Raw genomic sequence first — 18,840 nt, forward strand, 5'->3', positions numbered from 1 at the left:
ATTATTATGATTTCTTAGGATAAAATCAATGATTATTATGTGTACCGCATTAAAATATGGCGTGTATCAAGTTTTGCAACTAGCTGCTTGCCCAGACTTCTCATGGGTTCGCGATGTTTTCAGTATTTTATTTTAGAGTTAAAACGAAAGAATTATCTGATTCGAAAGTATCGGACGAAAAAATATTTCGGCGGTTCATTGTTTAAAAAACATTTTAGATAGGTACTCAACGACAAAAATTGTTCTGAATTCAAAAACTTTTAATAGCACAGACTATACAATTCACATTTCCCGCCGTCTATTCCTTTGCCATCGACATTATCGATTTAATTCACCATATCGAATCGTTTCGTAATCGATTTCTGACCTTGGTTTTATCGTAATTCGATTGCTTTTACTACGAAGTAAGGCTTCATATGCTTAGAGTAAAGTTAGATATAGTGCAAGGGGATACGTTAAAGCATTCTCTTTGAGAATTTGACATTTAAAGTGTGTCTATGGACTAGAGTTTGGTAGTGAATGTCAGTCAGGCAGCAATGTGTCTGGATGCCGAATTATTTCGGTGTAATTCGTTAAGCTTGTGTGTGATCGAATAAGTATCATTAGAACAAAATTATAATACTTGTACGAACTGCTAGAGAGTTGAATTCTTTGCCGGAGTCTGTGTTTCCTGATAGGTATAACCTGGGTATCTTCAAAGCCCGAGTGAATAGGTTGCTTATAGGTATACAGTTTACTCTATTGTAGGCCACATCATCACTTACCATCAGGCGAGATAGCGGTCAAACGTCGACCCATAAAATGTAAAAAATACCTTTTAATAGTTGACTATATTTCAGATTGAAAACTAATACTTCCACGCATTTCTTGAATTCCTATTAAGAATGACAAAGTCATTTTCTTCTCTGTTTACCTATTAACCAATTCTTACCAGCTGTGTCCTCGTAAAAGTATGTACATACTACTGTTTACCAGTGCGTGAATTGTGTAATATTTTTATAGCAGTAACGCACCTAATTACATAACCATTACTTTACGGTTATTAACCGAAAATGTGTTGTAATGCGATTTATATAAGATTTAAAATGCAAAGGATTTATATCAAGTTCTTGTCCCTTCTAGGTATATTTGAGAAATATGTTAGAAAAGTATTTATTACGTAAATTATGTACCTATTGTGTATGCTTTTCTCGACACGGTAATAAAGTGGTATGACGCACTTTATTTACTTTACGGTAGACATATTTCTTGATATAATTTTCCTTCCTATGTAACGTATGTGTTCTATAATACATATTTTTATGTGAATTAAGCACCCAATGAACAGATGTTCAGCTACATACTTTAAGTAAACACACAAATATAAACGAATAAAAAATAAAAACAAAATCTTCTTCAACAGAAAAAGTGAAACAGTGTGTTAGTGTTACCAGAAACAAAAATAAAAATATTTCTAAAAAGTGCAATGTGATATGGCGTACAACATTCCCATTTGGATAAACCGTTACTCGAGCGTATAGATCGTGATCCATAGATCATGGTGTCGTCATCGCCGCGCGCGCAGACCCGGTCGCAGCACGATGTCGACCCAGAGAGAATAAAGGCCTACTCTGTAAGTATAAACAAACAGATGTACATACGTATAAGTACTTTATATGTATAATGTATATAGGAAAGTTTCTCTTGTTTATTTACATGATTAACGTTGATTTACTTGTCCTTTTATAAGGTTGGAATTAAGCAGATAACTTTCACATTTTTGCCTCAATTATTGACAGTTGCTATAAAAACTATCGTGACATAAATTAACTAAAAATTGTGGTTTACTCACGTAAATTAATGGAGAAAAGCTCTACTAGTTTCGAATCACAGATGGACTCTTCATCATGAGCAGCGTGCGCAGACGCGACGACTTGAGACTTAAGGCTGTGCGACGTAGCCGAGTCTGCGCATTATTTTTTCTTAATATATTTGCTATAACAACTATTTACCACTATATCTTTATATGCACTTGTAAATGCACTATTTTATTTTATTTATTTATTTTTAGACGATTTTTAGTCGTCCCACTGCAGGGCAAAGCCCTCCCTACTCTCCTTACACTCCTCTCTGTGCAGAGTTTTCTGTAAACACACTAGGTATGTATTTTTTTATACTTTTTTCGATTAGGTGCAAAATTATGGATTCAAACCACATTAAAATGTTACAATATCCATCTCTTTCGCTTATCGCCGGATCGCTGACAATAGTGAATGTTTACAAACGGAACGGTTGATATCCGGCCCGGGTCCGGTGGATCGTGAACCGTTTGTGTGAATCCTATTGCTCTCAGCGTATCCGGATGTGTTCCGAGTTTACCCGTTACGCTTTGTACGTAATTGTAATGCTTTCGAACTATGATCGTAATTAACATTTTTGGTGCTGGGCAACTGGCTGTAGTGCAACGTGTAGCGGGGTCGATTCCCGCACAAAGTAACTTTTTCTGTGATCCACAAATTGTTGTTTCGGGTCTGGGTGTCATGTGTATGTGAATATGTTTGTAAACGCACCCACAATACAGGAAAAAATTCTAGTGTGGGCAACGTTTAAAAAAATGCAATTTGATTTGGTTTTAGAAATAATCTTCGAACCTCATAATGTGAGTATTACGACGACTATACCTGTCCCTTCTCAGTACAGTCGTGTCGTTAATAAATCGCTTTTACAAAAGCATATTACAATAATTTTTCCTCAGAATCTTCACGTATATAAGGTATTTTTGCAATTAATCTTCTTAAGTCAAAACATCTGTATTCAAGGAAAATAGTGAAATGTCTCTTGAGCCTCACCCAAGGTCGATGAGGCCAAAAGGTGAGGTCGATAATATCCGAGAAGGTTATTTACTAATCAGAAAAACGGATATTTTCCTTAAATAGCTATACCTACGTGTATAATTTGGCAGATCCGCCATCTTATTTATATAGGGGTGGGCTAAAAATAGATGTTCGATTACATTGCGATAGTCCCCCGATTTTTGTGTTAGATGAGATCGTGTATTCTCTTGGTGGAACACGATTCTACTGATGTATTGCTTTTCCAAGTTTGGTCGTTAATTTATTATTGTAAGTACATAAATTGACACAGACAAAAATCATTTAAAATTAAAATATTTACACTACAATATAATCATTAACAATATGTACATATTACTGTGTGATCCACTTAATGTGGATTAACTTCCTACGAGTCGTCGACAAAGACTGAACTGTACAAGGATTTTGTCAACGACAAACCCAAAGTATTTGAGCAGATTTTCATAGTTCTGAAATCCATATACGTAATAATAATATTTTATTATTTTCAAACAAATACCATATGCATGATAGTCACGAATTGCTACTAAAAGACAATAGTGGTTTTTAAAATGCCAAACGAAGAATTTCCTCGGCTAACGTTAACTGCAGACGTCGAGCTGGTCCCTAGATGCACACTCGACAGTACAAGGGTCGCTCGTAAAAGTAAACTGGACGATTATTGTAGTACTTGTGTGTTGTAAGTGCAAGCATCTCCATTCTAAAATAAGCTGCAAGTTTACTAAAGATTCTGTTGTGTTATTCTTAAAGAAATGTTATTTTGAACTCATTTTTGGTGACTGTTTTGTCTTACTGTTTTACGCTGAAATTTGATCTAAAGAATTCGTTCCACCATTTGATAGTTAAATCAGATTAATTCAGAGAAACGAAGACTTCAAGCAGGAGTAGGAACAGGGTGGTTTTTAGTCAGAAAGAGTCTGACACTCCTTCTCGCCTCATCTTCTTTCAGTCATGCAATGATTTCCCTTCTCACTCTCAAAAGAGGTCAAAACAACAATATATTCAATTCACTATTTTAATTACACAAAACAAAATATTTAAGCCCCGCCCCCAATTCCCGGACACCGACTAAAAACACCGATAGTACTTCCATAAAAGTCTAACGGATATCATCGACATGCCACCCAAGTAATGGTCTCAATTACAAATAACTGCTACAATTTACCGCCTCTAGCTATCATGTCAATAATTTATAAACAGCTGAATTGATTACCGCCAGCCTTCATTTGAATTGTAGAGATATGAGTTACAAAGTATCTATCTGTGGAAAATTGCCCGATAGTTATTAGAAGCGATTGGAATTCATGTACCTACCTAAGTACTATCGCGGCACCTGCTTCATGACCACTTTAATTTTAATAAAGTAGAGGATTTATTAAGTACTTATTTCAATTTCTCTTCATTATTTTGTGTATGGTTATAAATGTCTGTAGTAGGTAATACCTACTAAGCTTTGATTTGGTTTAGTTTGTTATTTTCTTTCAGAAAATCAGACATGTCGATTTTAACTAGATGTATTTAGTTAAAATCGACTCTCCATAATTTTATAATAAAGTAGCTATTGGATCAGCAAATCATTCAACGAATACAAGCACTATTATTTTATCGTTGAACAATTTTTATTAGATCCGATAGATTTCCCGAAGGCCTATTTCTAGACCTCGTTTCCATAAAAGAGTTGTTTTATTTCGTTCAAAGAAAACTTTTTTACATTTCTTTCATTATTATCTTCTATTTGTTCCTCGTCGTTTAGTCTATAATGGATACCTATTTTAAGTTCAAAATAGTAATTTTGATAACCTTCACGGATATCAGTTATAGATTCTACTCTTAAACGAAGTGGTAGAAAATAAAAATACTTCTAGTAAAGTATAAATTATCCACAAACTCCAAAATAATTGCCAACTTGTATTTCAAGTCCATGTTCTAGAATTAAGTCCAAGATTTAAGATTACTTAGGTATAGTTAAAACTGTAATGTCCTAGCTAGCGAGAGAAAGAAAAACAGTTTATTTGCCCCGCCACAAAAAATGCATGCAAAACAAGAAATAAAAATTAAAATAAACAAACAAGGAACTCGGCGCAAAAAAGTCGGGCTTTTTTGCACAACGGCTCGAGACACGGTGCTGATTTTCAGCACTAGCCAGTGAACTTATAATAATTCTGCACAGTGTGCCAAAGCAACTCATTACTCCACTGTACACCGTTGCAAATTGTCAATAAAAATGCAATAACACAAGTAATCCGTAAAATTAGATCAATTTCAATTCAATCTCCAGTTTGCACACGATCAATATTCGTTTACGAAATTTTTAGGCCTCCATTATAGTAAACAGTCGTGAAATTATACGTTTTAAATTGTTCATAAATAATATGATTTTATAATTAAATACCTAATTAGGTACGGTACTACCAGAGATGGGATGATAGGGCTGATGTCGCGACACGAAGCTGCGGACTGCCTAGCGGGCTAACGGGGCTCCAGCTCAAAAAGCAGTAGGAACGGGGTGGTTTTTAGTTAGTAAGAGTCTAAGACTCCTCGCCTCACCCAAGGCGGGCGAAGTCATTGGATGATTTCTTCCGCCTTTATTATTATAGCCTATAAACCTTCCTCGATAAATTGACTATCCAACACAACAATAATTATTCAATTCGGTTTCGGAGATAAGCGCGTTCAAACAAAGAAACTCTTTAGCTTTATACAATAAAAAGTATAAGATTAGGGTTAATTTTCTATTTTTTAATCGAATTATATTGAAAGTAAATAGCAGTACTAGCCAATAGTAACCAGATACAGGTAGTTTACAAGTAGTAAACAAATCTTACCCGGCGCTACCTGCAGTGTAAACATGGTTGTCAGCGCAAACATTCGTTCCAACACTAGGTACCTAATGGTATCGCCCGCAAACATTTCGTTCTAGGACCAGTACTAGGCAATGGTATCGCCCGCGTTGGCACTGCTTTCAAATACATGCTACGTGATCGTGTTGATTGGGGCTGTGAGATTAGCGGGGATTTATTTTATCTTAAACCTATTTTTTCAGGTTTTCATAGCGGTTTTGAAGGTGGCAAGATTGTAACAGAAAGAACATTTTCTTGGTGCCTTTAAATAGTGATGATTATGAAATCTCTTCATAGTAAATATCAGTGAAATTATAAATGCCAGAAGAAAGCCGACGTTAAATTAATTTAATAAAATCATCAGCGTCTTTAACATCATCTCGGTCCACAGTTAGACTTCATTCTGTCCCAAATCACATAATCATTATGTCAATAGAATAAAATTCTCCAATCGAAACTCTATAACTTTATTTAAACTAGTTCCCTATAGGTAATACGCAGTGTATAAAATGTATGCAGGCAACACTCTTGTTGACAAGTAATTCAATTTGGCGCGAGTGTGAACACAACGCGTCGCTTGTACATGTCAGCTCGCACCGCACACACAAAGTTGCATAATTCAATAAAATAAAAACTCTGAGGCTTCACATTTCTAATTTAATTGTGTGAACTACTGCTGCTTATTGTCACCTTAATGTAAACTGTTTTTAAGCCTTAATCAAAATCTATTTAAACGTATTCAAATTATTTTATTTGCGACAGTGTTGGTACATTTTAGGTCTTAAGCTGATAGCAGTAGTCCAGATCCATAACACTTGTCTTAATACTGTGACATGCAAACATTCTATTGTTTTAAATTGTAACAATTATTATTACGAAATTATACGAAATAATTAATTATCAATTAAAAAGTACGTAAAACGGTCCTTTTTCCCTTATAAATAAAAGTATTTGGACTTCATTACATTAAAATACGTTTACTTCTGTTTACGTAATACCAGTTTAGGAAATGTTCTATATTTAGTGTTTTACATTAAAATTTTAAATTCCTACAATATCAATCAGCGATGAACCTATTTCGAAAGTTAGTCCTATAGGACCAAATTCTCCGCGTTTTTCGAGGCTCACTATCCCAGTACGGCCTAACGTTTGAACAGCTCCATTGCGTAAAACGTTTCTCACGTAATGCTATGTAACTTGCTCGATATATTGTGCCAGTACTCGATGCTAGTAGAGCGTGGGCAAGCACTTAAACATACTACATGTGACGAGCATTAGAATTATACCATGTGTGCACAACAAATGCGTGATCATATCTGTGATTGATGAGCTGTGAAAGATATTTGATATTTTGAACAAAAATGGTGACACGAAAATGTGTTCCAAATTCAAAAATTGATGATGTACTGGATAATGGACTTTATCAGTGCTGGATATGGTTTAATACTACAAAAGCTTTTTTAAGGATCCAAAGACTTCTCCTGCCTTGGGCGAGACGAGAGGGAGTGTCAGACTCTTACTGACTAAAAACCACTCCGTTCCTACTCCTGCTTTTCGAGCCGGAACCCCGCTAGATAGTCCGCATCTCCGGAGATATTACATAAGCTTGCATTTTAATTAAGAAAAGGTTTCATACTATATTCTCGAATTAATATAAGATGAATAAATAAATAAAAATAATATCTTAAGGCGTATGCTGAATATTCAGCTTCTTCATTTCCATTTGGGTTGCATATTTTATAGTTCTTCATTTAAATATTTAAACTCCGAATGCATTCAAGACATTTGATTGGTTGCATCAACCGTTACATCTGTAGCTACCCACACATACTGTGGCTGTTAATGACTCATCTCTCCTACGATTTAACATATTCCATAATTAACTTTAATTTATTAATTAACTCCAGAGGTAAATCTTAATGAAATACCTAATTAGAAATAATGACATCATGATATTAATTTATTGAATAATGTATCACTTTGAAAAAGATATTAAATAAATTAATTCACAACGGTTTTCTAAAATATTCGGAAGTCGATACAGTAATGGAAACTTTAAGTCACCTTCAGTATAATAAAAGATCTTTCATAAAAAATATTAATGCACCAACAAAATAAAGACATTCACCAAATTGAGAAATAAGAATACGGTTCACACACAAAACAGAAAAATACTTGATAAATCAGAAAAACACAAAATCATCAGAGAAACTGAAAGATGCACACAATCAAGTAAAAAAGAAAATGCAAAGCACAATAATCAATTGAGTGCAGACGACAAGATTCAATGGACCACACTAACAAGAATACTAAAAGAAGTAAAAGTTAGTGACACACCTGTTTTCTTATGACAGGACAGAAATAACGAAATTGTATGAATTGCTCAATAAAAATATTCATACCTAGTAGCTGTGCTCGTAGAGACTGCTCTGATGTCTATTGGTAAAGTGGATAGAACAGAAGGACCACTTTTCTATAAACTGCGGGAATAAGGACCAAATGAAATAAGTTGGTAATACAGTCAGTTGTTCATAACACAATTTTTCAAGTTGCAATGCAAAAGTTGTATTGTCATGAATGAAATATGATGCAATGAAGCTTGGCCAGAAGTGGAAACACATATGACTACAAGAATTCAAATTTGACTTAGAAACAAAGCAGATTTGTGTTAGTTTATGCTACACTTTGAGTGCAATTTCTTTTACCAATAATCTTAATAAAAATAGACCTTCTGTTAATACTATTCTAGAGCATACTACCTACTTACTGACGATGACGTCATACCGGGCTCCGTAAGAACGTAAAAACATCGTGATGTTCGGGCCGTTTGGCGCGAAATGCGACAGATATTCGGAACCGGCCCGTATACGGGGCAGCGTCGTGGAAATAGAAATAATAGCTTCCACTGACGTCTATGCGCTGAATGTTTCGAAAAGCCTGTTGTTGAGCAAGCAATAAGTAGCTGAATACACAAATAATGATGAACGAATAGACGAAGGTAGTTTAAATGCTATAAAAACTTCTAAATTACTAGTCTACGTCTGCCTTATCTTCTTTATAGTTAAAGTCTAAGTGCGATAGTTTCGTGTTCCTTAAAACTTTAGACTTCGTAATGATTTTATTGCTTAACTTTTTTGGTAGAACACTTCAGGACTCAAGGAAGAAGACTAAATCGTTAAAGACCTCAGTTTTTACTATCTTTAGAAATCTTTTCTTAGGTCACAATCGCAAAAAGGGAACCCTGAAATCATCTAATGTATTATTGTTCTCTGTTTTGTCTTCCTATTCATAAACATTTATTGTCCTTCGATCCATAACTTGGACCAATATGAGGAAAGATATTGATATATTAAATCGGGCCATTCAGTATCGTGATCCTTGTAGAAGATGTGTGAGCAGCCATTACAATTTGTCATCGATAAATCTCGAGTGACACCTCGGGACTTTCTCTCTTGCACAATCAGGGATCCAACGTACTCGTGTAAAGATATGATATATTGTGGAGGGAATGTGGAAATGGGTCCCGTGTAAGCTATGGGAATTACCAATGTTTGCATGCTTTTAGTGTTCGTGTCCAATTTGGTGCTCGATGAAATATGGTTATGGATGGGGTGAGAAAATTTTGGTCTGATAAAGTAATGCTAATTTGAAAGCTAACCTAGTTTGATCATGTTACAAAATTGTATACGATACTACTTACAGTCTAAAGTACTCCGAAAGTGTCCTGTGGGACCGAAAACAAAAACAAGATGGCAGTTGCTTCTTTCTTTAATGATATTCAAGGAGGGAAGAACTAGAACGAAATAAAATTAAGTCATTCGTTCAAATTTCTTGAAACCAGTTTAGAACGTACTTTAAAGACAGGTCATAAAACTATTGCCAAAACTAAATTGGTTCTCGTAAATGCACCGTTTCCAAGCTAATAAACATAATGTTCAAAGCAATGGAAGTTTCCATTTTATGATTAAAACTTTAGAATTTCTGATTCGGACAGTCGGCAAATTAAATGGAATACAGTTTGCTGTTTTATGGGTCCTTTCGTAAAGCCTTTCAATTATTTGAAATCTCTATGTAATATTTGAATGTATCTTTAGTATAATATTTGATTTTGAACAGCTTCAGTAGCAATAGGAATCTATTCATAAGGTTTAACAATCACACATTACCTAGGCGTAAATTGAAAATCCAGAAATAACGTAAGAAGAAATACCAACATTATAAGTAAGGATATATTTCCAAAATTGAGTGAGAATTTCAAGCAAACGATTCGATGTTCATAACGCCATGTTTAACAAGAGGGGATCGGATATGTTTTTTATTAAATTTCCAACAAGTATTGCGGCAGAATGGGGTCGTCCCGTCGCTTATCCACTGCGCTGGCAGTTCAATAAATAAATTGACCTTTTACACCATCTGGAGTTACTTCCAGTAATATGTTTTATGATTTTCCGTGTCAAATAGGTTTGCTTTACGATCTCCAATAGCGGAGCACACGAGATTAAATTCTAAATATACTTATAAATTGAGTTTAATGTTTAATGCCATGACATATAAGTCTAGACACTAGCTATATCGTGCTGCAGCCATTTTATTATCATCTTCAATCTGCTTTAACAATAACCTTCCTCAATTTCGAAAATTAGAAAATCTGCTCTCTCTGCTATCTCCTGACCCCATAACGCGCCGGATCTGTTTGTCCAACTATGCTATCGGCTAACGCGGTGACGTCACGCGAACATACACGACATACATAATTCCGCGGCCACCATTGTATGTTAAACAACGCGACGTTTAGCAGACCAAATGGTACCATATTGGTTAGTTTGTATTTTGTATGTCATGGTTCGTGAATTTTGAATGTTTTCGTATTGTTTGCAACAATACACACTGTTTGAATTTGTACGAGCTTATGTATAAGTAACGCATGATATTGTGCTGCTAAAATGTTGGTAACACTTTTCCATGCACGCCATTGTGGAATATTTTAATCTTCAATCCCTTTGAGTTTCAGCCCCGCTGGCTTATGGCTCATGGCCTGACTTCATTATGACTTCTGAAACATATTTTCTTCCTCCAAAATGACTAACAACAATGTTATGACGCCTTTGTTCTTTCGCGTCTACATTGAGCTTCTCATATTACTTGTTATTGTCATTCGTTTAGGTTTCCAATTTCAAATCGAATTATGATTTCGAGAACATTCGATCCTGAGCCGTGTCCGTCGTTTCCAAATTCGCTTATTCCATTACTACCGCCAGCCAAGCTCAGAAGTTATTCGCTAGAATTGTGAAGTTATCTCATCAGACGAAGTTAGCCTAAATTGAAGTGAATAGTTTCTTAAAGTTTAGTTGGTCTTGCAGTCTCGCCAAGCACCTAAATGTGCGATGCACCGTAAAGGAATTCGGGCCGCTGGCGCTGGTCCGAAAATCGCACCAAAAGCGAATTGGAACTTGGAATCTGCAACTGATGTTTTGGAAAACCAAATTCTCTTGTTTATCCGGAGACTGGGATCAGTCACTTGGCTAAACAATTAGCGCTCTTTTGTTAAAGTTTGAACTTAATGTTTCGGAAGGCAATTACAGTAAATCTTTGTGCTTTATTGTTGGAATAGAAATTATGTTTTTGTGAATGTTTACAACTGTTTGCGCATAACTGGGTTGTTTGAATAAACATGAGATGTCATAAAATGAAATGACAATTAGAGGGAGCGGGATTTTTTTTTATTTATTAAAGCAAAAGTACCAAGTAATCAAGATTGATTTGAGATCTTTAATGCAAATCGTTGGACTGTTTGTTTAAGCATGATAAATAGGTAAATATTACTTGACCGTACATAAGCTTGTTACATAGTCGGCCAAGGCGCTCGGTTTACGGCTGAATGGCCTTATGTGGTGATGTTATGTGATGTGGGACTGCTGAGATAGCCGACAAGATTTATTTGACGGACGGCAGTGATAGGATTTATTGGTCGACTGCTGATGGAGCTACAAGATACATTATGTACTTATGTTTCATTATTATACATGGACTTGTAACCAATGCTAAGGCTTTTATAGGGCATGGTAATCTTCAGAAATTACTGTTTCATCTGTTTGTGATAAATGTAAGAATACAAAATATAAGCCTCTGTCACCCCTGAAGTAGAATTATTAAAACGAGATCTGAATAATTAAGATCTCAGTGATTTAACAAAGGTATTGAAAACTGCTATGTAAAGGGTCCAATATTATTATTTTGGTTGCCTCACACATTATTACATGAGACCTCTTCATTAAGCTATACCTATAGAACTATACTACTACCTACCTATACTACCCATGTCATAATCCTTACCACATACAACTTAGTCACGTGATAAATCAAGAGAAAGTAATGAAGGAATGATAACATTACGTGTGTGTACTGGTTACCGTGTGAACGGTCACAGCACATTCAGTGACCATGTGAACTGTCGATACCATTGCTATACTCCGTGTGAACTGGCTCGATTCAGTTTGGTGTGTATTCTATTATGTATCTTCGTACACACGCATAGAATAGTATTTAAATTGTAGTAGAGAATAGTACCGAAATGTATTTGATAATAATTTTACGGTGACAATGTAACAATAGAGTGTGTGATTGTACTTGACGCGGTGGCTGGGCGACTGGCTGTCGTGCAACGTGTTCGATTCCCGCACGGACCAACTTTGTGTGATCCACAGATTGTTGTTTCACGCACCCACGACAAGAGGAAATCCTAGTATGGGGCAACGTTTTTACATATAAAAAAAACTATTTTTGTGATTACTCTACCTACTTCTAGTGAAGTCATTGGAGAAATAAATGTTGGACTATAAAGGCGTGGTCAAGAACAGATATCTCTAGCCTTTAGATTCTACAAATCTCATAACCCTTACACACATATGACTTACCCTCACCTTTCTATCTTCAACAGGAACAGCTCCGACAACGCAAAGAGGCTGAGGAGAGGATCGCAGCACAGAACGAGTTCCTCCGTAACTCTTTACGAGGGTCCCACAAGCTACAGGCCTTGGAATCGAACCCCCCATCGTCCGGCACTGCTTTCGTCAACGATGCTTATGAAGATGACGTCAGCGACGACTCCACACAGCTCTACGCTGTTGTCGGTAAGTTACCAATTTTTTTAAGTTTTTTTAACAAGGAATACTTTCATAGACCCTGTATTGAATTAAGATGTTATTTTTTATAGTATTAATACCAATTCCTTAATTCTACTTACCATAAGATCTTCTTGTCTATATTTATTGTTACGTATTACTGTCGGTAACGTTCAACCTTTAGATAGTCTGAAGCTGAAGGTCAAACAAAAAGTGTGAATGTGTTTCATAGATTGTTTGCAATCACGTCCGGCTGCGGCTTTAGCGTAACATACTGTAACATCTAGTCTAGTCTACTCATATAACACTCGATACCTGTCATTCTCTGCAGTCTGTCAGATAAAAGAACAAGGATAAAGACCTCAGATGTTCTTCCTCCCATATGGGTTTTACTATTTTCCTTACACATACATCAAACATATTTGAAATCCTTCCCCATGTTTAAATCCGGATCCAATCCACATGAAACAGAGTTTCAGGAAAACTCGGAACCTATCTCATTTTCATATCACGTCCGATAACGGTAATTTTTCTCGCGGATCAGCAAAAATTTCAGTGAAGCAAATAATTCAGCGATGCCTGAAATTACTTCGCATGAAAACGTATTAGATTTTGGATTTTTAAGGCGCTGCTGTTGCTCTGAAAATGTGTTCTCTGTCGCTTTCCAAAACGTTTAGAGATTGGAAAATTATTAGTTTAAAAAGATTAATTTTGTTGCTTCATTTCGTTCGATTGGATAAAGTTTTCTCGTGTAACTCGTGGGAGGTTTCGAATTGAAATGGTTTACCGAACTTATTGCTTTCATGTGAATGTTTTATTGGTGTTTCAATAGTTTCCATTTTGTAATTTTTATTACTAAAGCAAATACGCTACGAAAATTGTGTAAATTGTATCTATCTATATGTTAAAACTTTATTGAGCGAAAAATTTAATCCTTTGCCTGTATATCGGTTTTAATACAAAAAAATAATATTTGCATTGAACTGGCTTCAAATCAGTGTGCAATGTCTCGTTACCAATATATCCAGTCATTCCATTCGGCTGTCCATTCATAGAAAAGCCCAAAAAAATTGTTTCCAACCAATATTTCTCTTTTCGAAAACCGAACCATTATTCTCGTTATTCCAAAATGGTTCCCGTATAGAGTTCAAAAGCTGGATACATATTATATTCATGGATAGCCATGAATACATATTTGTGGCGACGTTATCACCACGTTACAGCATGTGAGAGGAATAATTTTAACAATATTAATACATAAGTATTATTAATTTACACGATGAGGCTTGTAAAAGATGCTCTTTGATACGTTTCCGTATTTTGATACGTTCATTTATAAATTTTATTATAACTTTCTTGAAACATACTACATTAATTATTATGTTATCGGCTTACTCACGTAAGTGTTTGACGAGGAACTCGACTAGTTTCAAACCATGCTAGAGGCTCATACTGCTACTCGTAGTAAAGCGACAATCGCCACATGTGTGTCGCGGAATGCTGCTCGTGAATAAGTTTTGTAGTTACGTGAGTAAGCCGATAACATAATAATTAATGTTCATTTATGTACTTAAACCTGCCCGAGAAACAGACTTGTAGTTGTTTAGTTATTAACTGTATTCAACCTTACGTCACTGATACGAGAGATATTAAGTTGATACCACAATGTTATTAAGATAACCAAACTAGATTAAAAAAAAAACAACAAAAACACAAAATACAGCACATATTTAATCGCAGAAATAAACAAAAACGATTGTATACATTGAATAATACCAAAAAAAACTACGGATAGAAAATTGGTCTGAATACCAGTGCAAACTATGGTATAAAAATCCTGCATCGCTGAAAAAGCGCACAGCATCGATAGAGTCGGTTGAGCTGCGAGCTGTATTTCCACCGTTTTCCAGTTTCCCAGTTGTCCCATATTTTCACTTTTCTCAGCGAACTAGGGGTCGCATTAATTCCAGTTCACATATCAGTAGTTTGCTCACCACACGACATTACTGAACTGGGACACTGAGATGACTGATAAAAATATAACGTCCAGCTAAACTTGGCTTCTGTTGATGAACTGATAAACGAATTAAGGGTTTTATGTCTGAGTACGAGGGTGCAAATTAAGATACTTTCGCTTTTACTTAGAGTGGGTCGTTTGTTTTTTTTTTTATGGATTGTTTAGTGTTTTGTTTTTTCTTGCTTTTCTTCATTGAAGAATTAACAACTTTTCTTAAAAGAATAAAATTTGGGCTGGTCCGATCCAAAGATTGAACGGGCAAAAAGTAATACATATCGGTAATTTGAGAAATTGGCACATTCCTTGTTTGTAAATGTTACTATTGCATAATTATGCTGTATGCAGCTATATGTTGTTGTTGTTGCTAGGCTTTTTGCCATGCGTATGTATATTCCTGTCTAGGAATCTCAATACTTAGGTAACTAGTAAGTAGCATTTCCCAAAGATATAAATCATTGCACTCTCTCTCTTAAATACTTATATCTTTTACATACGGTAAGTAACCCTTATTGTCGCTGTGAGCGGCGTCTCGTGACGTGCTTCATTCAATTCTACATTTTTGATTTAGCCGCTCGTCGTGTCGCCTGTTTATGTGAACGACCCGTTAGACCCTTATTACCCTCCGTAAGGCACTTTAGAGGTCCATAAAAACATTTCCTTCCTTAGCAAATCGTATTAGTTACCAGGAATACCAGTCTAAAGTTCACTACCTTCACTAACTTACTACCTGACTCGGGTCCCAAAGATATAAAGTCATTATATCCTATATATCAAAGGTTTTCGTGGAAAATAATCCCTTGATTGACCTTAAAGGGTTTCATGGGAGGGCAGCCGCTTAAACTTGGCTTATATCAAGTGTTTCACGGTCTTATTACTTCGTGGATGGTTCAATATTCAAGTTCAGGAGGTTAGTTAGGTGTTACACAGTAAATGCTAGTCCTTCGCGTGTTATTTCATTATTTCACGATTCCCAAATCAAGTAATATATTATGTGTTACCCAGATTGCTATTATTAAAATGGTTAATTATATCATAAATAAAACGGTAATTAATAATAGGTACACATGTTTGTACCCTAACTTTTTAATAGTCACATTTTCCAGCAAAATTGTTGGGCTTTTGTACAAAAATTCATTCAAGACTATTATTTTAAATTACTTTTATTTTAAATCAGATTCTTTATTATATTGTATACCTGTTTAATTAGTCATTGACATACCTATTACAGCGTAAGACTTAATTGAAATACTATACTCAAGTGATATCGACGATAAGATATCTTGAAATTACTGCATTAAACACCAGTCGTAGTATTAATTAAAGAAATAATTATTACAATATTAATGAGCCACCATTTTATATGCATAAGTGTTATTTCAATCTAGACGTGTCTCCTTTCAATTAATGCAGTATTTAAATTAAATCTTAATGTGTTTGTTATAAATGTCTTATTTCATTGCCGTCATAGTGATTATTCAAGCATTAAACTTTAATAGGGCTATCATATTGTTTATTACTTGAAGGAAAATTAAGTTGTATATTATTATGTTAAGTATATCTTGCCTGTATGTAATGTGTAAGATAGAAGAGAGGTAATAACAGAAAAATGTCTTCAATAGGCACATCGTTGAATTTTAGTCTTCTAGGTACAATGGTGGTCACATGCGCCTGACCACCCACACCCAATGAGGTCCACTTTCTAGCCCCGCCTCATGACCTTGAATTGACGAATAAAGCTGCTTGCCTCGATAATCGAACTCAAAAGCCCTTGTTTGTTAGTTACGTTTATGGCTACTAGACTAACGAGGCAGATTCAACGTATGTTTAAAAAGAAATCAAAACTCATTTGTTTATCTATTTCTTTTCCAGACTACCAGGAAGTATGTGCAGCACTCACTCGCGTCCAGAAGGCGCTGGGAGCGAGCGGGGAGTCGGCGTTGGCGGCGCGGGTGGCGGGCGCGGCGGGCGCGTTGCTGTGCCCTGCGCTGCGCACGGCCCTGGCCACCCGGTCCGCCGTGCTCACCGCGGTCCGGCACAAGAGGCCCGGCCTAGCCCCGCCTCACACACACCGCGCGACCGATAGGTTGAAAGACGTAAGTGTAATTTTTTCTAGTCATACATGAACTATACCAGTATATACAGCTTTCAATTAGAAATTTTAAACTTTAAACGAAATGAACACATCAGTAGATATCGATACCAGCAATTTATACTACGCTAACTCGAAATTTGGAAAAACTTTTTCGATGCCAATTTGCTTAAAATGTGGATTTACATACGTCATAAAAAAATTGAGAAGAAATATGCAAAAATAAGAAAGTTACAAATCTTAGTAGAAACGCTAAGTAAAGGTACTTTTTGAAATCACTCGATTTATATTACGCCAACTATTATTAGCGGAGTGTGCGCGTGTATCACTTTGGTCAAAGTCCGTGCAATACTGCACTAACTCATAGTTAGCGTAATTTAGTGCGTTCGTGTGTATACTTGTTCGTTTGTAAAATGAACGACTTAGCGACTTCTACATAGTAAATACTTATGTGTTAACGTATTAATTAGTTTATTAATGGTACGTTGACTATTCTTTTTGTAAGTAAGTACATGTTCTTTATAAAAATATTGAAATATGCATCAGATGATTGATCATGCACTACGACCTCCCGTACTACACTACGCTAACATAAGTTAGACGTGTATAAGATGTAAAATTATTTTGATGAATTACGTTTATATACGGCTAACTCGCGCTAAATCAAAAAATAGAAATAAGTAAGGAAATATAAATATGAGATATTACAATGAATAAATTAAATATTAAGCATACCAAATTTCAAAAAAGTATCTTAATTAATGTAAAAGTTATCACGTTTTTCCCTTTAAACGCTTCTACTGTAAAGTACGCTTTTTGAGTTAGCGTAGTATAAATTGCTGGTGTCGATATAATCTACGTGGCAAAAAGGACCTAAGGAACCTCAATTTTTGCTATGATTGTAATTTAATTGGATTGTTCTTTATGGAAATTTAAATATTATTCAGCACATACACTTCACCCCAACAGCTAAGTTATGCGTTTAAGCCTTTATCACTTATTTATCTCCCTTCACATAGCTTAACTAATAAACCATATTATCCAAAAGCTCAATTTAATCATACATTCCAGTAACCCAGATCAAACATACCTACCAATAATTTAAAAATATATTTCAAAAACTAACCATTAAATCTCTCTCAACAGTGCATGGACGTACTAGGAGCGCATACATCAACAGGCAGTGAATCGTCGGCGCTGGCGGCGGAGCTGCTGTCGATCCTGGGCGGGCTGGAGCTCGAGAGCCTGATCCAGGCGCACGACCAGGCGGCCGCGCTGCTCGACCCCGCCTGCTTTAACAGGGGCAAGAGGCATAAGGTGGGAAACTAAAGGGAAAGGAATAAGGAGGGCTTCTAGAGTCCTAATTAAATAAAAAAGAATACTTGTCATGTAATGTATGCATCTGGCAATGATTCAAAATAAGTTTTATTAGCCTTCAAATAAGATATCACCACGGTTGAAGGCCTTAGAACGGTAAAAAACCACGTCATTTAAACTGCAGTATTGCAGTTTAGATGACGTGGTTTTTTATTATAAGCAAATTCTTCATTTTGAAATAATCTTCCCTTTCCTATCCTAATCCAATAATACGTACCTACTTATTACTTAGGTGGTATGCACACCTTATCTAATAAACAACACAATACGTACTTATTTCTAAAAATATACCAACCAAGAAAGTAATTATTTATTCTGTCAACATTACTTTAGATAACGTAACATAATTTATATTAATTTATTTTTAATCCCGATTTATAAAACAAAAACAATCGAAGAACAAAGAAAATAAACAAACCAAGGAAATGAGGAAATTACTGATGTTTATGCAAAACCTCATGAACCGTTCTTAATGTATTCGAATTCAGACAATCCTCGGCTGTAATTATAAAAACGATTTATAATGAGATCATTTTGTCTGAAG

General features: G+C 35.5%; 1 protein-coding gene across 5 annotated transcripts in view; it reads left to right on the forward strand.

Moving 5' to 3' along the window:
- The window catches only part of LOC118267599 (protein PALS1), a 152,987-nt gene that overhangs the window by 126,786 nt on the left and 7,361 nt on the right, over nucleotides 1-18,840 (forward strand). For all 5 annotated transcript variants that reach the window (XM_050694260.1, XM_050694261.1, XM_050694265.1 and 2 more), the window contains 3 exons: nucleotides 12,630-12,822; nucleotides 16,700-16,923; nucleotides 18,066-18,236. In XM_050694260.1, coding sequence (XP_050550217.1) covers nucleotides 12,630-12,822; nucleotides 16,700-16,923; nucleotides 18,066-18,236 — 588 coding nt within the window. The remainder of the gene's footprint in view (nucleotides 1-12,629; nucleotides 12,823-16,699; nucleotides 16,924-18,065; nucleotides 18,237-18,840) is intronic.

Source organism: Spodoptera frugiperda, chromosome 6 (assembly GCF_023101765.2).
Source record: "Spodoptera frugiperda isolate SF20-4 chromosome 6, AGI-APGP_CSIRO_Sfru_2.0, whole genome shotgun sequence".
Lineage (NCBI taxonomy): Eukaryota > Metazoa > Arthropoda > Insecta > Lepidoptera > Noctuidae > Spodoptera > Spodoptera frugiperda.